This window comes from Lepidochelys kempii, chromosome 5 (assembly GCF_965140285.1).
Source record: "Lepidochelys kempii isolate rLepKem1 chromosome 5, rLepKem1.hap1, whole genome shotgun sequence".
In the NCBI taxonomy this organism is placed as follows: domain Eukaryota; kingdom Metazoa; phylum Chordata; order Testudines; family Cheloniidae; genus Lepidochelys; species Lepidochelys kempii.
In genome coordinates, this window is record NC_136384.1 from 47,348,865 (window position 1) to 47,373,064 (window position 24,200).

At 43.6% G+C, this 24,200-nt stretch overlaps 1 protein-coding gene across 3 annotated transcripts in view; it reads right to left on the reverse strand.

Annotated features, from left to right (window-relative positions):
- Positions 1-23,023, reverse strand: part of IQGAP2 (IQ motif containing GTPase activating protein 2) — a 229,770-nt gene extending 206,747 nt beyond the window's left edge. Inside the window, exon 1 of one of the 3 annotated variants that reach the window (XM_073344187.2) lies at positions 22,648-23,023. In XM_073344187.2, the coding sequence (XP_073200288.1) occupies positions 22,648-22,684 (37 nt within the window). In that variant the 5' untranslated portion in view covers positions 22,685-23,023. Of the gene's footprint in view, positions 1-21,498; positions 21,515-22,290; positions 22,307-22,647 lie in introns of those variants that run through there. The other 2 variants (XM_073344188.1, XM_073344186.1) reach the window with 2 other exon arrangements.
- Positions 23,024-24,200: the final 1,177 nt, after the last annotated feature.

The window sequence follows — 24,200 nt, forward strand, 5'->3', positions numbered from 1 at the left end:
CTAAAGATTTTGAAGCCATTTAAAATTTTAAAAAAAGAGCTCTGTCTGCTTGAAACAACATTACCAAGACCACTAAAATACAGGAAGCAAGATCAGATTTCAGACATTGCTATGGCAACTGCAGGGCATACTATGCATTTAGATTTAACAAAATTAAACTTAAATTTGAAGGAGGTATTTTTACAGCCACTTCTAGTGGGTGGATTCAAAGCCTCAGGTGTAGGGCTGTTAGGAGGCAAATAGTTTTCGCAACATAAGGAAGTTCAATTCCTTAGTTTCAATAGAAGAAATGTATGTTTTATGCAACTAAACTATTTGCTACAGATTTGAAGCACATTTTCCTCTGAAAGACGTATATAGCTCCACATCTCATTCTCTGTGCTAGCACACTTAGGAGCGGCTACAATAACTGGTGGGAGGATTTCAAACTACTACTTCAGTCTCTCTTCTGCAGACGAGCACATCCTGCCTTGCAAGTATGCTTATATGATACTTCTTTCTGTGTCAATCAAATGCCACCACAGGGCTCATTCTCCCAACACTAAAAGCTTGTATTAAGGGTTTGTCTATATAGTAGCTGGGACAGAAACAACTCAATTTGTTCTACGTGACACCTTTAGTAGTTTTGGTGCAAGCCCATGTACAGACACTTGTTTCATAAACAGTGCCCTATTTCATGTAACTTACAGTGTTGTGACTGATCTAGTTATTTTAGTTTAATTTACCATGTCCACAAGTCTTAAGTGTGCACATCTAATTTAAAGCTCTTAATCACCGGTAATAAGTTTATCTAGCCTAATTCTTCAAGTGGCATGGGAAAGCAGCCACCCCAACTGCTTGCTTTTTAGTCCAATCATAACTCCCAGATCTGCCTTAAATTGTCAAAGTGAGGAGCAGTCATATGTTTAATAGAGCCAGTAGTTCTTTAATCAGCAGTCCCCTCTCAGAGGCTTCAGAACAAAGGGGAGAGAAAAACATACCAAGACCAGGAAATCTGTCTGTATTTGTATTGGAGAGCTATGTACATCAACGGAGCTACAGAAAAAGAATGAATGGTTCTTCCCTCTTCTTTACTACAGTTAGAATAAGGATTTTGACAACTTTTAAACTCCAGCTCTTGGATGGTTCCCCTGTTATCAACCCTAACGGTACAGATTTTCTAACTTTCTCCAATAGTTCATCTTAACAATGCCTATATTTTTTTTTACAGACATCTAGGATACCATTGATGCTCCATGGTCATGTTTCAGGTGGAATCTGAATATGCATGTCAAGCTGGGATTCAGAAGGTAACTGAGCAATCTACTTTTAAGTCTGAAGTTGGACACTCTCCAGGCATTCTAATCAGCTTATTACTTCTATCATATCAACTGGAATTGCCTTTCTAAAAGTGGTGTGAATTCAGAGAGGCATTCAATTGTGTCTGACCCCTACAAGTCTATTCCCTAGACTTTTTAAATGGGCAAAACTAAAGAACTCTACACCAAAGCATCCTAAAAACCATAAACAAAAACCTGATTGTGCTTAATATATTCCTATTCTTCTATGCATTCAGTTTCACTGTTGCAAAGGTGGGCAGGTCAACATGATTGCTTCAGGAGGAAGCAACTTGTTTGTTTTGCTCTATATTAAAATGGTGTCCCAGACATAAGAGGCTGAAATTTACTATTAAGAATGGTCCAAAATCTGTTAATCTCCTGTTTGAGGAAGGCAGTTTTATACAGATTAAGGCATATTTCCTAGCTAATTACAAGTGTCAGTTGTTTCCATGTGGACAACAGAACTATGACAAATTTGTCCAGTGGCAAGAGCAGTATGGGTCTGTGGCTCAGGGTTATGTACTCTTGCACTTCCCTGATGGACTTGCAACATTTTGAGCCACTGACTTGGTTTAGAAACTTGTTTTTCAAATTCTGATTAAACCTACTTGTTAGCCCAGATATTTCCAATTCAGGTCTTGTTTCAATGCGCAACAAACATGTGAATTGCAATGTTAGTGAAACTTCCAGAGAAACACAGTTCATGTTTATGATAGGTGCAATTAAGCATAACTTTCATCTAAGGATTTCCAAGTGCTATACAGTCATTAATCAAAGCAATCCTCACCACACCCTCATGAGGTGCAGTAGACAATTACATACCTATAACCTTATACTCAAGGCCACCCAGAAAGTTGTGGGACTCCAACAGTTTTGTTACTTAAGAATTTATCAGGCAGCAAAACACAGTATTTAACCCCCCACACACACACAAAAGAGTCAGCCATATCAGAAAAGTTTATGCCTGGTTTAGTTAGAGCATATTATGAGCCTCTCTCAATTTGTAATTCTCAAGAGAGCCATATTTTCTTGATGCTCTAACCCTGAATTCCTCACATCTCATCCAGGGTCTCTGTATCTTCAGGTTGGTTCCATCCTGTGGAGCAAATACACACTGATAATCACTGGCCTTTCCTCTCTTATCTTCATCAACTTATTAGACCATGATTACATATATTAGGGCTATTTGCTATTGGACAGAGCCCAGTCAGCTATTCAAATAATAATTTAGTAAAACAGTTGGCCTCTGATGAAAAAGCCCACAGCTAAACTAGCATGCACATCAAATCCAATCTCACCCTTACAAAATATGTTATGAGCCTTCCAAGTTGAGAGTGAGGTCATTGACAACAGTATAGAAAAACCTGTACTAAACCCTACTTGTAAATTAGAAATGTTTCAGGTCTTCAAGCAATCTAGTACTCAAAACAGTTCTTTATTTTGAGAAAAATATTTTAGCATGCTGTGCAATTTAAAAGGTATGTCACAAGCAAACAGGTTATTCAGGTCACAATCAACAGGTATTATGCCTAACTGTCACAGAACTTGCCAATGGAAGTCCTTTAGTCTTTAGACTATTTCAAGGACAGTTTGAAGTGTTACTCTGGTTTTCAGTGGTAACATCCTCTAGCAATTTCTAACCGCTCTACCCCATTTTGTTGGGTGTACACTTCTGAGAAGAACCAATAAGGCTAGAGACAAGAGGAATATTGTAAAAATCTATTCAAATAGCTAGAACTATATTTTTATTTTAAAGGCAAGTTTTATGGTTGACAATCCCATGACTTGGCAAGTTTTCCCTTTCCAGTTAATGTTACTGTTTAGTATCTTATAAGCTGTTTGCAATGAATTAGAGGAAACCTACTCATTGTGAATAAGTGTAAGACTTGTCACCTTCTACAGGATCTAAGCCCATATTAAAGAAGCCTACCACCTTAACTTTTTTGCCCTTAAGGTTGTGAAGACTTTCTTCACAATGTTGAAGAAGCGCAAACCCACGCAGTGATGTCGGCCAGAGTCTGTAGACAGATCACACCAGTGTCTCTGCTGCTGCCTTACAACAGCAGAGCTAAAAAGTGACCAAATCCTGGCAATTGTCACATCTGTAATTCAAAACTCAGTAGGCAGCAGGGAAACGCACAACAATCTGGTCAGTTTCACTCTGTGGCTGCTTGGGACAGCTACCAGCAGCAGATGAAGTCCCTAGAGTTATTCACTAGGAAAAAAGAGGACAACCCAAAAACAGAAAGGGTAGAGTAGCAGAGAGACCTCAACCCAGCAGCCAGAAATTTGAGGCAGGATAGAAGAGCAGAACCATAGCTCTAAGGCAGCACCCAGAAGTCCTCTCTCCTTTCCTCGCACACAGAGAGAAAGGGGAAAGGAAGAGGGGCTTCAAGTTTTAATGGAACATCTACTTGAAAGATGAAACCAATAAGCAAGGTCCAGGGACAACAGCAGGATACGAATTCCAACATCTGCCATATTCTTAACAGCTGGGGAGTCCCTGGACAGAGAGGCCTACCCCACCAATTCTTCATAATTATTTCTGCCCCAGACAGTAGAACCAGTCCCTCCCCTTCTCCAAAGCTTTGGTACAGCATAACTCTCTTCTGGGCAGTGAAGAGTCTGCTGTAGGTGGATCCAAATCCTGAACTTCAAGTGCTTCCAATCCTCCCTAGAGCTAACAACTGATCATGGTTTCTAGCTCTGGGATTGTCAGGTGCACTCCCATGTGCAGATGCAGTAAAATACACTCCTTGGGCTGTGGGACCCTGCAATCTAGTCACCTTAGACCCCAAAACCAGTGGCTCAGCTTCCCAAATCCCCAGTTGCTTAGATACATTATTCCAGAGTCCACCTGGCTGTGGATATCTGGTTTCTAGTTTAACCCTTCAGGGAAAACTTGACAGGAAAAGAACACAGGCTTAGCAAAGAATTTTTTTTTTTTTTTTTTTAAACACAGATGCTTCCTTCTTAATGATGTGGATCAGAGAGCTAGAGAAAACAATCCTGAATGCAGCCCCCACAAGCCTGATCTCACCCCTCCTTGGAGTCCTGGGCTTGGCCAGTGTTCTGAGGCTAGGTAGCACTTCTTGCTTTCTCCAAAGCCCGGTCATTGTGGACATGGCAGTGGTCTGGCCCCTTGCTCAGGTGTGCCTATCTTGGATAGTCCATCCCTTTTTTACCCTTATGCTTCAGCTGGGTGAATTCAAGGCTCAAGCCTCTCTTTCCCCAGTCAGGTTTTTAGAGAGGTATTCAAAATCAATGGCACTACCCATTATTCCAGTAGGGGAGAGACATTCAAAGTTGATGGCTTTCATTGTTAGACATCTGAGGTGTTCCACACCCAAGCAGAGAGAGGACAATGTCTAGAATAGACTGGCCTGGTCAAGACAAGGCTGGTTTTCCCCCACACAAATCGGATGTCTTAATCCAATATGGAGGTTACAACATGAAGGTCACAATGAAGGTTATAAATCAAAAGTGTCATTCACAAGACAAAGGAGTTTACCATTTGGCAGATACATCCCTAATCGGTCATATTTTATACTATTTTTATGGATCATGATAGACAGAGGACCAAATTTAGAAGTCCAGTAAGAACTTCTACACACTGCAAGAGATGGATTTAGATACACTTTGAAAGGGAAAGAAGTAAAGACAAATACAATAGGGTTATAACAAATATAGTTATGAGGACAAAAAAGGTGACGGGAGAGACTGAAAAGGAAACAAAAACAAAACAAATACATAAAGCATTTTCTACAAGATATAGAAAAACATGGCAAATGAAAATGAAGGTACTTTTAAATGAAAAAAGTGTTGATACATAATGTTATAACTAAATACAGCATCCGACAGATTATACGCAGGAATTGCTATATTGCATCAGACCAGAATCTCAGACAGAGGCCAGGACACCAGATGCTTCAGAGGAAGGTGCAAAACCACCGCATAAGGCAGTCGCAATCTCCCTCCACCTCCACCACCTCAGCTCCCCCAAAATCAGGTCTCATTCATATCTTTAACAGATATTGGCTTATACTTTAAAGCATAATGTTTAATATCCCTTCAACTTTTTTCTTTTAAATTATGAACTCTGGATATTCTTGATTGGGGACTTTTAATCTAATCTTTCTACTCCATTCGCTTTATATACTTTTATCATATCCCATCTCCTTTTCAAGGTAAACAATTCTAATCTTTTCAATCTCTCTTCATATAAAAGTAATGGACATCAGATGGGAAAAATATTAAGCTTGTACACCTTACAGAGTTTTAAGTTAACTGCAGCAGCAGCTCAAGAGAACAATGCTGGCATCACAGTAGACATCTCAGTGAGCTTCTCTGCTCAATGTACTGCTACTGTAAAAAAAGGAAACAATATGCTTCCCAACATCAGGGATGGGACTGTGAACAACAGAAACAATGCCTTTATATAATCAATGGTGCAGTCTCACCTGGAATACTGGTCACCTCATCTCAAAAAGGAGATTGCAGAACCAGAAGGGTTTTGGAGAAAACTGACAAGAATGATCAAGAACAAGGAGGGGAAAAAAGATTTACATTCATCAACACTGAAGTTTATTTGCTATTGTGTTGCCTAATTTCCTAACTTGTTTAGGTCCCGCTGAACTTCCAGTCTTCCTTGGTCCAGGCTAAACTAAGTATCTTTGGGTGACCTGCAAATTTTGCTACCTCATTATTTACCCCACTACATTAAACACAATGGAACCGAGTACAGAACCTTGAGGCATCCCACGGTTATCTTTTTGCCACTGTGACAATTGACCACATAATGCTACTCTTTGCTCTGTCTCCTAGTCAGTTTCTGATCCATGATCATGCATTTCCTCACTCCATGAATACTTAGCTTATCTGATAGCCTCTTGTCCAGGACTTTGATTTAGGCTTCCAAAAGGTCTCCAACAATCATGTCAACCATTTTTCTACCTGCTATTTTATCAACATGTTCAAAGAATTCTAAGGCCTTGCCTTCACTAGGAAAATCATGTTCTTAATTCATGCTAGCAAACACACAGTAACTAACATGAGATCAAACCCTAGCGAAGACAAGGAAGTTTGTAGTTTTAACACTGTTTAGCAGGCTGGTGTAAACCCAGGGCTTCCCTATAGTCTCTACCTCTGCCTAACTCATGTTAGATATTTCCTTGTCTGCCCTAGGATTTTCATCTCATGTTACCTAATCCAAGAACAAATTTTTCCCTAGAGAAGATTTACTCTAAGAAATTAGAGAGACAATTTTCCTTTACAGAAATTGTGCTTGTTAGACCCTATCATATTATGATCTTTTAGTGTTTTATTCTGTTTTTAATTATTGTTTCACCAGTTTGCCAGGGAAAGACGCAAGGCTTACTGATCACCCAAAGCCTTTAAATACAAATAAAATATTTGTTACCCTCCAGTCTTCTGGAACAGTGGCTGTTTTTAAATGAGTGCATGTCAAGGTTCCTTCCCCACTCTGAACTCTAGGGTACAGATGTTGGGACCTGCATGAAAACCTCCTAAGCTTACTTTCACCAGCTTAGGCTAAAACTTCCCCAAGGTACAAACTATTTTACCCTTTGCCCTTGGACTTCCTCTGCCACCACCAAACTTTATCTGGGTTCCTGAAAAAACATAGGTTGGAAACTTCCCCCCCAAAATCCTCCCAATCCTTGCACCCCACTTCCTGGGGAAGGTTTGGTAAAAATCCTCACCAATTTGCATAGGTGACCACAGACCCAAACCCTTGGATTTTAGAACAATGAAAAAGCAGTTTCCTTACAAGATGACTTTTAATAGAAGTAAAGGAATCACCTCTGTAAAATCAGGACGGTAGATACCTTACAGGGTAATTAGATTCAAAACACAGAGAATCCCTCTCGGCAAAACCTTACGTTACAAAAAAGACACACAGACAGGAATATTCATTCTATTCAGCACAGCTATTTTCTCAGCCATTTAAAGAAATCATAATCTAACACATACCTAGCTAGATTACTTACTAAGTTCTAAGACTCCATTCCTGTTCTGTCCCCGGCAAAAGCATCATACAGACAGACACAGACCCTTTGTTTCTCTCCCTCCGCCCAGCTTTTGAAAGTATCTTGTCTCCTCATTGGTCATTTTGGTCAGGTGCCAGTGAGGTTACCTTTAGCTTCTTAACCCTTTACAGGTGAGAGGATTTCTCCTCTGGCCAGGAGGGATTTTAAAGGGGTTTACCCTTCCCTTTATATTTATGACAGTGCATATTTTGTTAGCAGTTCAGCCACTTCATATTTAAGCTCCTTCAATGTTCTTACAAACTCTGCCGACAACGCTCCTATAACTGTTTAAGTCCTGATTCTCCCCCATCCCCACCCCAAAAAAACCTTCAGGCTCAACTATATTCACATAAATAATTCCGATAATTTCAAATCTGTAAAATTAAGCATGTCTCCCCTCCACAGGATTAGCTCCTTAAATTGCAGTGGGCATGGCGTCTGGGGGCCATAGTTAGTAAGCATCAGGAAATTCTTTACAAGCCCCCACTCCAAACTCTGGAATCAACCAAGCATCAACATTTTGGTTTCATATTTGTAGATTTGTTTATTGGAGATTAATTTCCCATCTTTGATGGCCCTTGGCAGTTTTGTCAAGAGTTTAAAAAGTTTTAAAATAACCTTTTTGGAAAATGTATGCAGTACTGATATCACCACAGCTCTTAAGACATTTGCATTTATACAGCACCTTCCCAGAGATCTCTAAAGCTTTCACAAATATTAAGATTTACACTATCCCACTTAAATAAGGCATTATCCCTATGTTACAGATATCATTAGCCTGTTTGGTTACATCTTTGCTGTTTCACGAAAAGTAACAGCAGAGAAGGTGTAAAGATCTATTAGTAATATATACTATACACGTATGTGCACATTTATAAATATTTGCTAGAACTTTAGTAAATATCCTACAAATTATTCAAACAAAATATAAATTCGCTACTTTCATTGCATTTACACTCGGTTTTCAAAAAAATTCAGTAATTTGCAGTGAGTAGCTATGGCAGTCCCTGAGGAATCATCTCGCAAGGTCTGCAGATATCACACAGCAAGGCACAGAACAGATACTGGCAACAAACAGGCCTTTATTCCAGTCTTCCTAGAGAATTCTCACAAAGAGTACACCTTCCTCCATCACATGCTGTAATCACTTTTGAGTCAAGAAGTGGACTAAATACCCATTCTCCAACCTTTCATGTATGGCACTAGCCCACACGAGTGCTCTTTTCTCTGCGAGCTGCAAGCAGAATTTGTTCCAGTGCCTTGAGAAATACTTTTAAGTCAGTGTGCAAAAGGCGGGGGGGGGGGGGGGAGAAGAGAGGAATGAAATACCTCTAAGTATTGTATGTTTGTTTGTATTGCAGTTTTGGGGAGGTGAAGTTCTGTGCAAAAAAAAAAAAAAAGTGAATTTCATTTAAAGATACATAATCCAATTTGCATATCAAGATTATATATAAAAATAAAACTCTAAAGACTTTAGAGGGCTTTCTATTCATGAGCCTTAACACACAAAAAAGACAGGCTTACTGATTAGAGTCACTCAGCATTCCCATCAAAAACCTGTTCTCAGAGCACTGGGTTTACTGCTAATGAAGTTGGAAAGAAAAAAATAACCTCCGCGCGTGCGTACACACACACAGTTCATTACAATATATTTCTACGGTAGCATGCAGATTTATACAGCAACTATACACACTTATGTTCATATAATGTACATTCATAAATAGGCGGTGGCAATAACAAAGATCTTTATATTGCATCAAGTAAGCAGTCCTATCAAATGATTTACCAAAAGAGTCATGGTTTGTCAAGTGACATGATTAAAGATTTAAATTTTACACAAACCCATTAATTTTTTGGTAAATGTGCACACATTCTTTAAAATGGCCTGAATTTTTATAGAAATATTGACATTTTCAGCCTCTACCAACACATGTATATTGCAGTAATTCCCACAAGCCACAATCAGGATTGCTTAGCATAGTTAGCACCAATCTACAAACACACACACCTAGTCATGCAAACCCAAATTGTAAGCTATCTAGGGTGCAGATGTAAGACTCTGATTCTGCAATCGGATCCCTCAGTGAAGATCCCTGTCCCCATGCGCAGCCCCTTTCACTTCAGTGGGATTCTACCTAAGTGTAAGGCGCATACTACCCCAATGAAGTTATTGGATCAAGGTCTAGTTTTCTAAGTTTTATCAAACATCCTATAAAATGGATATACTTCTAATGAGGTCCTGCAGGAATCTGTTCTTGGCCCAAAACTATTTGATATCATGATCAAGAAGAAAATATAAAATCTTCGCTGGATTAAGTTAGCAAATTACCAATATAATATTTGTTAAAAGTGATAAGAATTGATCAGTTACGTAAGTCTAATGTGGACCAAGCCTTTGTTGGTATAACTACATCGCTGAGGGGCATACAACGCACACTCCTGGACAACCAGCCAAACTCCTGGTGTAGACAGCCCTCAGGAGGGCTTCTCCCATTGACATAGCTACTGCCTCTAAGAGACACTGATGGGAAAAGCTCTCCCATTGGCATAGGTAGTGTCTTCACTAAGCGCTAGAGCAGCGCAGCTGCGGGACTACTCTGTGTGTGCAGACAAACCCATAGAAATATCAGGATTTAGAATACAGCTCTTGGACAGATACCTTAAAACACTTTCCATCTTATGGAGTAGTGCCACAGGATCTTTAATCTCCATACAGGAGGAGGACCAAACCGATTGACAAGCCAGGGTCCTACCCATAGTAAATTGCAAGGTACTTAATCTAGAACAGCAGAAGTGAGGGTTGACTAAGCCCTACCAGGATTTGAATGCTGTTTCATGAAGACTAGGTGAATCAAACCTAATATTTCAAAGACGAACTATCCCTTTATAGGCCTTTCTACAACTTCCATACTTTTGTGGTACAGACCCACAAAAGAGTTAGAAAACTTTTTTCTAAGCACATACAAGGATTATACATTCCAAAGAGAAAATTCACTTTTTAGGGTTGTATTTCAGTATAACAAGTGACACAGGCCTTGTCTACACTGGCAAGTTTCTGCACAGTTAAGCAGCTTTCCATGTTGTAACTCCCAAGGTTTACACACTACCAAGCCACTTACTGTGCAGAAACTGCACAGTTGCAGAGCTGTAAAAAACCCACACACACACCACACACCCCAACAAGAGGATACAGCTTTCTGTACTGGGGGTACAGCGCTGCGGTGCCAGTGTAGACACCCTGGTCGATTACAGCACTGCAACTGACCTCTGGAAGGCGTCCCACAATGCCTGATCTCAACTCTCTGGTCATCAGTTTGAACTCTACAGCCCTGCCCTCAGGTGACCCATCATCATCATCATCAACATCCCCACCCTGTAAATTCCTTTGGAATTTTGCAAGTCCCCTTCCTGTTTGCTCAGTGATGCATGCAGTGTCTCAGCACATCTTTCCAGGTGGCCATGCCTGCTCCACACACCAGGCGATCCCCTGCTTGGAGCAATGCCAAGCTGCTGGACCTCATCAGCATTTGGGGAGAAGAGACTGTCCAGTCCCAGCTGCGCTCCAGCAATAGGGATTAGGATACCTACGGACAGATCTCACAGTGCATGACAGAAAGGGGCCATGACCAGGACACACTGCAGTGCAGGGTCAAGATGAAGGCACTTCGGAATGCCTACCACAAGGTGCAGGAGGCAAACCACTGCTCTGGTGCTGCGCCCATGAGTTCTTCTACAAAGAGCTGGACACAATACTCTGTGGCGACCCCCCCCCCTCCACTGCGAAGGCCACTGTGGATACTTCAGTGGCTCGCATGCCAGTCAAGAGTGGACTGAGTCAGGGGGAGGAAATCTTGGACGAGGATGTGGAGCGGGAGGGGGACCCAGCAGCAGATGACTACTTGGAGGCCAGAGATGCATGCAGCCAGGAGCTCTTTTCTACCCTGGAGGAGGCTAGCCAGTCACAGCTTTTGGATCTTAGCTAAGCACAAACAAGAGAGGAGGCCCCTGGTAAGTGGATTTGATTTTGGGACTCGCTTAAGCAAGTTGTTGGGGGCAGGAGGGTAGCAGTAGGCTTGTTTCCTGTTTGATGCATGTACCACCACATGCCTTGTCTGAGTGGTGGAACAACCTGTTGGACTCCCCCACTTCATAGGAATCTGCCTCAGATCTCCAAGAGATACTGGGCAATCTGCTGGTTCTTTGGCACAGCTGCTTTGTTTCTTGCCCCATTAACAGTAACTTTCCCATGCCACTCTGCCATCACAGAAGTGGAGGGGAGGCGAGCCGCATAAGGGCCAGGGAAAATCTGCAGTCTTGGGAAAAGGACCCTTCCTTGATTCCCTGCTCACCCTTGGCAGCGAAATATCTTCCATAATGAACATAGCCTGTGGACAATGTGGGGACAGGAATGATTATAAGACTAAGACACACACTCTGCTGGCTCTCCCCAAGAGCCATGTGCCCAGCATACAGTACAGTCCTGGAACACCAATTTTCCCTGCGGCAATTCACCTTTTTGGGGGTCTTGTGGCTCATGAATGCTTGCCTTGGGTCAGCCAGTTAGTGACAGGTATGTGAACACTGTTTTAAAATCACTGAATCAGTGGTCTGTGCTTTGCAAACAATACTGCTGCTGTAAAAGGTTGCGTTTTGGCTTCACAGATATGACTTTGGGACCACAGCCTCCCTCTTTGTTATTGGTGGCTCAACGGCTGCGCAGAATTAGAAAGCAGCCACGAAGAACTAAAGAGGACTTTCTACGTGATGCCATGGTGCTCTCTACAGCCGAGAAACAAGAATTGAAGGAGTGGTGGGACAGCGAGAAGAGGGACCAAAATGAGAACACAGCATGGCAGAATGAAGCCACGGAGCAGCTCAAACATTATGGAGCACCAAGCAGACATACTCCAGGCTCTACTAGCACTGCAAACCAAGCATCTCTGCACCCACCCTCCCCTGCACGGTCACTGTCACAGAACTATTTCCCATGCGCCCCCTCCACCAGTCCCTCTTATCAATCTCCTGGCTCCAGTCTGTACCTACAGCATTCCACTTGTCCCCCAGCACCCACCACACTCAACACCCATCCCTCTGCAATTTGACCCTGCTGAAGTACAGCACCTGCTGCACAGTATTCCAAAGGAGAAGACAGGATAGGATCCCTGGATATACACAAATCTTTAACTGTCCTGGGACCCCCCCTTCCCCCATCCCTCTCAGTGCTGATGTCTTTGACTCTTTCCTCCAGATTTTTTTTTAATAGAAGTGTTGTGTTGGTTTGAAAGCAATCTTTATTCTATTAATTGAAAGTAAACAGAGCCCTGCAAAGCAACAAAAAATTATCTTAAACCTTAATATCACATTGTCTGCACCAGTCACAATCACCTCCTAGCATTACAAGCACTGCACTCTCAAGCTTAGCAACAAATATTAGTGGCTTTCAGCTTCAAATTGCTGCCTCAAGTCATCCCTGAACCTTGTGGCCCCACAATGTGCCCCTCTAATAGCCCTGGTCTCTGGCTGTTCAAATTCAGCCCCAGGTGCTAAGCCTCAGCAATCCACCCGAGTGAAGTTCTCACCTTTCCCTTCACAAATATTATGGCGCGTACGGCACATGGCTATAGGCATAGGTATATTGTCATCGGCCAGGTACAGCTTCCCATAAAGGCAGCACCAGTGGGCCTTTAAACAGCCAAAAGCAAACTCAGTCATTCTGCATGCTCTCAGCCTGTTGAGCTGCTCCTTGTTGCTGTCAAGGTGCCCCAGGTATGGGTTCATAAGCCACAGCATTAAGGAGTAGATGGGGTCTCCCAGGATCACAAAGGGCATTTTGACCTCCCCTACAGTGATCTTGTGGTCTGGGAAGACAATCCCTACTTGCCGCTTCCTGAACAGGCCAGTATTCCAAAATATGCATGCGCCATGCACCTCTACGGACAAGCCTGCGTTAATGTCTGTGAAACGTCCACAATGATCCACAAGCATCTGGAGAACCATTGAGAAACACCCCTTCCAATTAATGTACTCAGTGGCTAGGTGGTCTGGTGCCCAAATTGGAATGTGTGCGCCATCTATCGCCCCTCCACAGTTAGGGAAGCCCATTTGTACAAAGCCATCCACAATGTCATGCACATTGCCCAGAGTCATGGTCTTTCAGAGCACGATGCAATTAATGGCCCTGCACACTTCCATCAACACAAGTCCAGTGGTTGACTTTCCTATTCTGAACTGGTTAGCGACCAACCAGTAGCAGCCTGGAGTAGCCAGCTTCCACAGTGCAATCACCATATGCTTCTCCAGCAATAGGGCAGCTCTCATTCTCACGTCTGTGTGTCACAGGGCTGGGCAAGTTAATCACATAGTCCTATGAATACAGCTTTCCTCAAAGTTCTGCAGCCACTGCTCATCATCCCAGTGATCCTACCACTCAGTGCTTGTTTCCCAAGCCCAAAAGCAGCATTCCACTGTGATCAGCATCTCATGTCGTAGCTTCTACATGTGGTGAGATCAATGTCACACTCCTCTTGCTTGTAGTTTAAGGAATAACTCCACTGCCACTTATGATGTTGTCATAAATATAAAGGGAAGGGTACTCACCCTTCTGTATACAGTGCTATAAAATTCCCCCTGGCCAGAGGCAAAACCCTTTCACCTGTAAAGGGTTAAGAAGCTAAGATAACCTTGCTGGGACCTGACCAAAATGACCAATGAGGAGACAAGATACTTTCAAAGCTGGATGGGGGTGGGGAACAAAGGGTCTGTCTGATCCTGATCTGTTCCCAGCAAAAGTAATGCAGCTCAAAACTCCTGTAAAAAGTTAGTAAGTAATCTAGCTAGAAATGCATTAGATTTCCTTTTGTTCAATGGCTGGTAAAATAGCTGTGCTGAATGGAATGTATATTCCTGTTTTTGTGTCTTTGTAACTTAAGGTTTTGCCTAGAGGGATTCTCTATGTTTTGAATTTGATTACCCTGTAAGGTATTTACCATCCTGATTTTACAGAGGTGATTCTTTTACCTTTTCTTTAATTAAAATTCTTTTAAGAACCCGATTGATTTTTCATTGTTCTTAAGATCCAAAAGTTTGGGTCTGTGTTCACCTATGCAAATTGGTGAGGATTTTTAATCAAGCCTTCCCCAGGAAAGGGGGTATAGGACTTGGGGGGATATTTTGGGAGAAGACATCTCCAAGTGGGCTCTTTCCCTGTTCTTTAACACACTTGGTAGTGGCAGCATAGGGTTCAAGAACAAGGCAAAGTTTGTACCTTGAGCAAGTTTTTAACCTAAGCTGGTAAGAATAAGCTTAGGGGGGTCTTTCATGCAGGTCCCCACAGCTGTGCCCTAGAGTTCAGAGTGGGGAAGGAACCTTGACAGACGTGTTAGTCAGAGCGAGCAGCAGTTTGGGATCCATTCCTGCAGACTGAAGAGGCAGAGCGCAAAGTATACAAATGGTTGAAAGATGGCACCGAATGCGAACGGAAATACAGGGATTGCTGGGATGCAAACCAATGCCTCACAGGGCATTGGGACAGGACCCAGAGTGTCCCACGACCCCCTACACCTTCCCACAAGTCTTAGCAGAAGAGGAAAAAGGTGCTTTGTGGGACAGCTGCCCAGAGTGCACTACTCTAAATACCGCTGCAGGCGTGAACACGCTATTGTGCTGGCAGCTGACCATGTGAGCACACAACACTAGTTTCCCTTCAGTACTCTGAGCAGCACTGTAACTGTGCCAGTGTAGACATACCCACAGAAAACTAATCAAGCCCTGCAAAGACCCAGCCACATATTTGAGAATTCCACTTGCTTATAATTCAAATGAAACATGACCCCTCAAGATCTGCCTATCACTCAAGACTGAATAACCAATTTTTTAAATCCCTTGCCAACAAATTTAAGAGCACTACAATAAATCCAGCCTATCAGAGCCAATTTAAGTCATCAAATGCATAACTCAAATATTGGGATGCACTGTAGTTATTTATATTGCACACACCACTGTGATACCTAGAAAAAATCCAGTGTGTATGGCACAGAACAGGAAATGACACACAGATTTGCATAACTCATTTGTACAGCAAAAATGAGTACTGCATAACTGAAGTAATGTTTCCAGTGCAATATCAGCACTTCCTGTTTCAATCACATTCCAAGTACCATTTAGATATGCTGTAACTATTCAATCTTCCATGCACATAAGATTTCAGGGAAACAAGCCCATTTTGTACAGAATAAAATGCAGCTAAGAGCTCCTACAACTAAACACAGATTGTGTGTACTTGATTAAACAAAGCATTTAACTTTTCAAGTCCTTGTTCAACAGTTAATGATTAACAATGTACAAAAGACTGGTTGAGAAACATTGTATTTGGTTGCCAAATTGCATCCATTAATAAAAATGGCCTTGCAGAAAAGTGTTTGCACAAATCCACAATCATCACAAGCACGAGGCAAAGCATACACCCATAAAGCATACACATGTAGGATACAGTTAACAGAATATTTTTGAAGGAGTGTATTTACCCATCTCTTTTCACACAGTAGACCCTTTAGAAATTTTACGAAGAATTTATTTTACTAGTTGCACTTGAGAAACAGCTGTTTGTCCCCCAACATCCACCACAAGAACTATATGCAGACAAGATTATAGGTTCTGAAATTAAAACTGAGAAATGGCAGATTTCTGCAAGGTGCAAAGAGTTAAGCTAGTGGCTTTTAGAACTTTATGATTTCGCTATAATTACATAAAACATGTTACAGTATTTTAAAATCTTACAACCCACAATTGAAGTGGGAACTTGTTAGTAGCAACCTCTTTTATAAAACCTGGATATCATTATTTTCTGTACATATGTTCTGTCAAGATCGAGATTTCAGAAGAAGGTTTTTCAAAGACAAACAGCTGCATAATTTACCAGTTTGGCGGTCTTCATCACGACTTCATTTAATATGAAAGACAAGTTCAACACATCCAAAATTATAGCCTCCATTCACAGTTGTGTCACGAGTAATCAGCATTTTTACTGTAACCACCTCTTTTTTTTTTTTTTTTTTTAAAGGAAAAAAAGGGAGTTTAAATCTTAGGAGTTGATCCTGCATAATTTTGTGAACTGACAGTTTACTGCCATTCTTCACTACAGATTACATCTGTTTGAGATTTAGAAAAAAGTTAAATGGCAGAAATATTTATACTGAAAACAGTTACTGTACATGCAGTTGCCATGAGGCTGTTATAATGTAGTTTATGGACGATGCTTTACAGAGATAGAAACATTGTGTGCATACTTAACATATCCACTCAAATTAGTTTATGGATTAGAAGCTTCATGATTGTCTTATGGAAGCCAATGAAATGGCAATGGAAGTCTTTCCTATTTCTTTTTAAACTGCTGGTAGCATGCAGAGTTGAAGTCATTGATCACAGGGTGTTTTTACACACACACACCCCCCCGCCAACACATCTAGAGAAGATTCCCTTATATCAGTGCAGACCAAGTTATTGGCATTGCAGAATGAATTGTAAAATAAAACTAGTTATTTAAAACACGCTAGAGACATAACTTACTCTCTCAAAACAACCTGAGATTTCACAGTACTAGCAAGTTAGAGTAACAGCCGTGTTAGTCTGTATTCGCAAAAAGAAAAGGAGTACTTGTGGCACCTTAGAGACTAACCAATTTATTTGAGCATAAGCTTTTGTGAGCTACAGCTCACTTCATCGGATGCATACTGTGGAAACTGCAGAAGACATTATATACACAGAGACCATGAAACAATACCTCCTCCCACCCCACTCTCCTGCTGGAAATAGCTTATCTAAAGTGATCACTCTCCTTACAATGTGTATGATAATCAAGTTGGGCCAATCCAAACCTGGATTTGTGCTGGAAATGGCCCAACTTGATTATCATACACACTGTAAGGAGAGTGATCACTTTAGATAAGCTATTTCCAGCAGGAGAGTGGGGTGGGAGGAGGTATTGTTTCATGGTCTCTGTGTATATAATGTCTTCTGCAGTTTCCACAGTATGCATCCGATGAAGTGAGCTGTAGCTCACGAAAGCTTATGCTCAAATAAATTGGTTAGTCTCTAAGGTGCCACAAGTACTCCTTTTCTTTTTACAGTACTAGCAAGAAATTCATTAGCACTCAAATGTTCCAGGGCAGGATTCCCCCTCACAATATCAGTCAGGCTGCAATAGACTACCTGTATTTTTACAAGTCTCTCTTTTAGTTGTGGAACTGCCTTACTAACAATATGCAGGAAGAGATCCATCTATTCTCAACTCCATACAAGCGTGGGCACAGGTATCATAGGCCAGGGGAGGCTGAGCCTCCCCAAACAGCCTGGTGTGGCGCCACTTACACTCCGCCCCCACACCCTCCTGCCTGCTCCCTTCCTGCTCTTCCATAGCCCAGAGGCTGGGGCAGGAAGGCTGGGGCCAGTGCTCGCAAGGCCTGGGGGCGGGCCGGGGTGGCCAGCAGCTGCATTGGGGATGCTCTGCCACAAGCGGGGGAGAGGGAGGAGCAGGGCCTCAGGCAGAGGAGGAAGGGCCAGGGGCTAGCCTCCCCCAACAGCTCATTCACCTGCCGCCCACATATATGAGACAAGAGAACTCTCGTCTCCATTAAAACTGAGCCTGTTGAAAGCAATCTGTTGAAAGCAGCAAAATGTAAGATTACCACCTCTGCCAAAAACCTGAAGTCAAAAGTCTAAGGTTATGTCTACACTAGAGACCTTACACTGGCACCACTGTACCGATGCAGCTGCACTGCTGTAAGGTCTCCTGTGTAGCTGCTCTATGCTGACAGGAGAGAGCTCTTCCATCAGCATAATTAAACCATCCCCCAACGAGTGGCAATAGCTATACTGGCGGGAGAGCATCTCCCACTGACAAAGTGCTGTCCACACCAGAGTGCTTCCATCAGTGTAATTTATATCAGGAGGGGAGGGGGAGCTTTCTTCATACCCCTGAGTGACAAGTTTTACCAGCAAAAGTGCTAATGCAGACATAATTAGGCCAAATGCTTAAAGCACCAAAATGTCACTAGCAGAAAGAAAAGTCTTGGTGATTTGCTTGCCTAATAAATTATATAATTTAACTCTAGCCTCTGTCGCAGTCTCAACTGCGGGTCCACTGATGGGGGGGGAAGAAGAGGGGCTGCAAAGGGGGCAATTGCCCAGGGACCCAAGCAATTTAAAAGGGCCCAGGGGCCCCTGACCCCCCACCATTGAAGCAGCAGCCAGGAGCCCTGGGCCCTTTTAAAACACCCAGGCAGGCTGCAGGGCTTCTAGGCGCACGTGGGGTGGCAACTGCTCCAGGACTGGTGCTTTGGGAGGCCCCGTGCACCATTGCGATAGGCCAGCGCGGTCAGTGCCAGAAGTGACCGGTCGGTCCCGGAAGTGACGGATTTGTCACTTCCGCCCTGGGCCCTGCACAGCCCTAGGGCCCGGAAAAGCTGTCAGTGGGCCTGTGCAGATGTGTCAGATTTGTTTTTACTGCAGTCAACAGTGCTGGGCAGAGACTCATCAGCATTGTGTGTATTATTTATTTATATATAGGCAGCCCATGTGTTACAATGGAGGTATCCAAGTTCTGCTAAGGCCAGACCAGGTTTTCTGATTAGTGGGTTCTTTTTAAAGTTACTCTCCCCCCTCCCTTCCACAGACAAATCAGCTCTAAAGTTGAAAATTTTGGTTCTCTGCTTTTTGATGTAATAGCTATAGCTAAAAACAACAACACATAGTCCTATACCTATATTCGCATATGTTACAAATAAGTATGCTTTTGAAAGGTGCAATGTTAGTTCACAATGATATATGAAAACATCAGTAAAATTGTACTAACATAAGTTATTTAATAAATTGCGTCATTTTCAAATGTGTTGAACATCCATAACTCCTGTTGACTTCAAAGGGCTTGCTCAGTTTGTCTGCAATACCTACTTTCTCTAGCCGTCTAACAGGTAGTCTACCATAGATATCAGTCTGGTACCTTTCACCATCATTAGCCTTCACTCACATTCTTAAAGATTATAAATAGGACAGATTCTCTTAAGGGTCTATCCTGACTGTACCCAGTGGTGAAAATCCCCTGGGAGAGGAAGCTGCAGCTCCATAAAGCAGCCACAACACCCCCTTGCACTGGGTGTGGGAAGAGCTATAAGGGGCCAGAAAACCCAAAAGAAGTAGGAAATACTGGCCAGGAAGGAGACAAGGTAAGCAGGGCTTGGAAGCCTGTCACTATAACACTCTTATTTTTCCACTTTTGCACAGCCACTATAGTCCCCTGGGAGAGTTAAAGCAAGTTACCCACGTGAGTGGAAGAAAGCAGTAAGCAAAGCAGTGAACTGCCTCCCCATCAGAGTAAATATATCCATTGCCCAGTATATGGTGCTTAGCTGTCCCAGGAAAGTTAATTTACAGAAGGAAGTAGGACTAGCTTCATTTCTTATCTATAGCCAAGGTACTTATATGTCCCCTCCCCCATTGCCACAGTGACTGAGCACCTCACAATCTTTAATTTATCTGCACACCCCTCAGAGGTACTCATTCCCATTTTACAGATGGGAAACTGAGACAAAGGATAAACAACTTGTCCAAGGTCACACATAGGAAGCCTGTGGCAGAGAAGAGAATTCAACTTATGTGCCCAAGTCCCAGGCTTGCCCCCACCACTGGCAATCACTCCAAAACACATCAATATCAGCAACAGTGAAAAAGGCTTAAAATGTTTACCAGACACCTATTAACTAGAGGCTAATGCAAGAGAAAGATGAAGCTCTCAAAAACGATCCAATGACAGCTCCCAGGTAGAAATCATGACGGCTTAGCTGGCTCAGCTCTCAGTAGGACACTGCCAAATTACATCTTTGGCAGAAGGTCATCACCCCACCCCATCTTTTTATATTAGACACAGACGTCAAAAGACCTCTAGCCAGAGACTGATAAGTTTTTCATGTCCTTGTGCAGTTAAGATATTGCAGACCACAGAACAGATCAGAGCTGCCATGCTAAAATCTGGAAAGCTGTATCAGACCATAAAGCTAGGTCTGCTTAGTGTTTTGAGTTGTGCAAATTATTTGCACATTAGCATGTATTTGTCTGAAATACTATGAAAGATTTCTGAAAAGATGCAAAAGAAAATAATGATATTGACTCAGAAGGCAGGGAAGAGAATAGAACAGAATACAAAATCTGAATGCAGAAGAGTGATATTATTCCAAAGTTTTTTTTGGAAATGGTTGTCTTAAAGTTACCCTCCCAAATACTTATTTAGGCAGTAAATAAGTGATCTGATTTCCAAAAATTCTGAAACACCAGCAGTTCCCTTTGAAACAAAGATCAGAACCATTATGAACACCAGAATGTACCATTATGTACATTAAAGTATTCAATTGGGAGCCTAACTTTAATGCAACCCTTAAAAAAAAAAAAAAAATCTTTGCAGGCTACATGACACTCTTCCTGTGGCCAACACTAGCCTTCAAATCAGAAAATTTCAAAAGCAACTGTATTATAAAGCGTTCAAAACATGTAATAGTTAATTACAAAATACTACCCATACAGAACTGTAATTCTTCCAGTTTATGGTTAATGCTGCCGTGCTATATTTTTTAAAGCCCACACTTTAATATTAAACTGCTAAATACAGACAAATGAAAATCTATCCTTTAGCATTATTTTCTTTTCTTAAATATTAACACTAACCATCCAGCTCTTAAAGAGCAGAAAAGCAAGCCAGCCAAACTGAGCTGATTCTGTGTGTGGCAACTGAAACAAAACAAAATTAATAAAATTCAGAAGTTTGAAGTTGTTGTTTTTTTTTTTTTGCATTTATTATTTAATTCTGGAAAGGGGATAGCACTAGTGCCACCACTTCATACGGTGAAACTGGACTACGAAACTAACCTTAAGAGGTTCCGTGGTTTTTATATTATCACTCTTCAATGAAAAGGAGAAATCTCTGATTGTTAGAGAAGACAGATGTATAAAACCAAGGTAATTCTAGCACTCTCGTATTTGAGTGATATCTAGCACATCAATACAAGCAGAACAGTAGTACTTTCAATTATAGGGCCAATGATCACATAAAAGAAATTCAGAGACGTCTATGTAATTATTTTACCTACCATTGCTAGAACACCTAAGATTACTGAAACAAAGGTGAGAAGACATGTATCTGAAATTGCCCAGTTTGTTTACTTTGTGCATAGTCAGTTCTCCCCACCCTCTTTGTGCATGGTCAACTCTCCCCACCCACATGTGGTGGTGTGAAGAACTTCTTCCCCGCCCCCCCCCCCAAAAAAAAGTTACCGGAAAATGTAGTGTAAACCCAGGAAAGTTGGCAGGATAATGCAGGGACAGTATCAAAACTGGTTTTAACTTTGTGCTTTTTATCTGACTAGATTCCAGGTCCCTTCAGCAGTTCCCCACTCACTCTATGGCCCTTCCAGATCACTTTTCCCCCAGTGCCAACACCACGCCTCACGCACATGTGACCACAGCCCTAGCAGCAGGTCTAAGCGCCTGCAGATTTGCCCTCTTTACTCGTCGTTAACTCTCGCCCTGCTGTTTCCTCCCTCGGCCGCTCCGTCAGTCTGAAAGGTGCTCTGCTCTTCCCCCTTGCGAGCCACTTCCTGGCTCACGCGAAGGAAGGACTCTGAACCCCTGCCCGGGGCCACGTGCTTCACTCTGTAATCCCACCAGTCACTCATTGTCAGAGAGCTCCTGCCCAGCGCCGGGCAGCTCCGGCATGCCACCGAAACCAGAGCGCACGGGGGCATGGCGCTGGGCTGCGCTCGCTGCCTGCCCCGGCCGCGGCTGCAGCGAGAGCAGAGCGCACGGCAGCTGGCTGGGGCCGGGCGAGAGGCTGACACCTGTGCAATCCGCCCGGGACTCCCTGACCCACAGGGCGGACTCACCCCGCTGCTACAGCCGCGGTCGGGGGAGGGGGGGGGGGCTATTTCCGACATGCAGGTAACTCGCCTCCCCCAGCAGGTGCGTACCTCGGCGGCAGCCAAGCAGCGAGCCCAGCCCTGCCCCGTCACGCGCAGGGAGCTGCGCTTTCCCCTCACACGTGTCCGTCTCTGGGGCACTGCAGGGGGCCGCCCCTCACCTGACTCCCCTCGCTGGGCTTGGAGCTGCTGCCTCAGCTCCGGGGCGGCTATTAAACCCCAGCCTCCACATTCCGGCCCCAGCCCCCACCCCGCACCCCGGGGTCACCGCAGCCCCCCGCATAACCCGGCGGCCGCAGCTGGGAGCGGCGTGCAGGCACTTACAGCCGTAGCGGGGTCTCTGCAGCTCCTCATGGTACATCCTGGAGACGGCTCCCACACACGCCGCGCGAGCCTACGGGGGCGCGCGGTGCCGGTACACAGCCCGGGGAGCTGCTACCCCACAGCGGCCCTGCCCCCTCCTGCAGCGGGAGCCTGCCTGGCCCCGCTCCCCGGCACGCTCGGGCTGGGCTTGTGTCTAGTCCCGCGTCCCGCCGCAGCCTCCTAAACTTCGGGCGCGCAGGCTGCTCCGTGCAACTTCAGCCCTTCCTGATGCCTGGCCGCCGCTGTCTTATCCGCTCCCTCCCGCGCTCTGATTTGCTCTCTCTGTGCGGAGAGGGCCGGCCCTTCACCTGGGTGCACCCTCCCTCCTGCCCAGGCTGCTCTGTGCGCTTACTCGGCGCTCTCCTCCCCCACTCCCACCCCGTTTCCTTTCTCTCCTGCCAGCTCCGCTATTCACCCGAGGGGAAGAGCCGCCGGGCAGCGACCCCTACAGTCCGCAGCCGGCCAGCGCACCCCGGCTCCAACCCTCTGGTCCCCGCCCCACCGCCCTCCAGTCCGCCCACAATCACTTCAACAGCCGAGTCCTGAAGGAGGCGGCAGGAACCAGCCATCCCCAGCTGCGGCAGAGCTGCAGCCCGCGCACAGTCCCTTAGTGATCTGACAGCCTGCTGGTGACAAGCCTGCGGCTTGTGCGGTTTCCAGCACAGAGGAAAAGTACTAGAGAGGAAACAGAAGAGCAAAGGAACGTGCAGCCTATTTCTGTCCCAGGTTGTCGCTCGGATACAAAGAGGCAAACACCCTGCTTCTCCGTTTGGGGCCCTTCCCTCCAAAGCCCTTTCTTGCACGTGAGCGCTTCTTATTAGAAAGGTTTCAGAGTAACAGCCGTGTTAGTCTGTATTCGCAAAAAGAAAAGGAGGACTTGTGGCACCTTAGAGACTAACCAATTTATTAGAGCATAAGCTTTCGTGAGCTACAGCTCACTTGTTGAGGTTGCAGCCCCAGAGAGGAGGGGCAAATTAGCGTCTGTTTGCTTGTAAACATTGAACACCAGGCTTCTCTAGTTATATTTTTCCAAAAAACAAAACCCCCCAACTGAAACAATCATTACTGAGTTGTGTCATGTGTAAATAAGCATATTTAAACATGTTGGTGGACAACCCATGTTATAATACTATTTATCCTTGGCTGCATGGACAAAAAAATACCCACAATATGGGAAAAACATAGTAGAGAGCCATGTTTTAACCATGGCAGAAATGTAGGCTAAAGCATGGCTCCCTGAAATGTTTATAACATTTTCCATCCACATAAGTAATACATAATAAACCATATTATAATGTGTTTTGCCCCATAGATGGGCCTGGTTGTCATTTATACTCAGCACCGCACTGACTGAGCAAAGGGATCTTAAAGTAGATGGAACTTATATATGTGCTCATATTAAAGTCCCTTTATACTGCCAGACTGGTAGCCTTAGTGTAACTGACAATCAGTCCTGGATATCTCTGGAAATACAGGTACTAACACCAGGGTTCTTGCAGGAATATATTTCATCC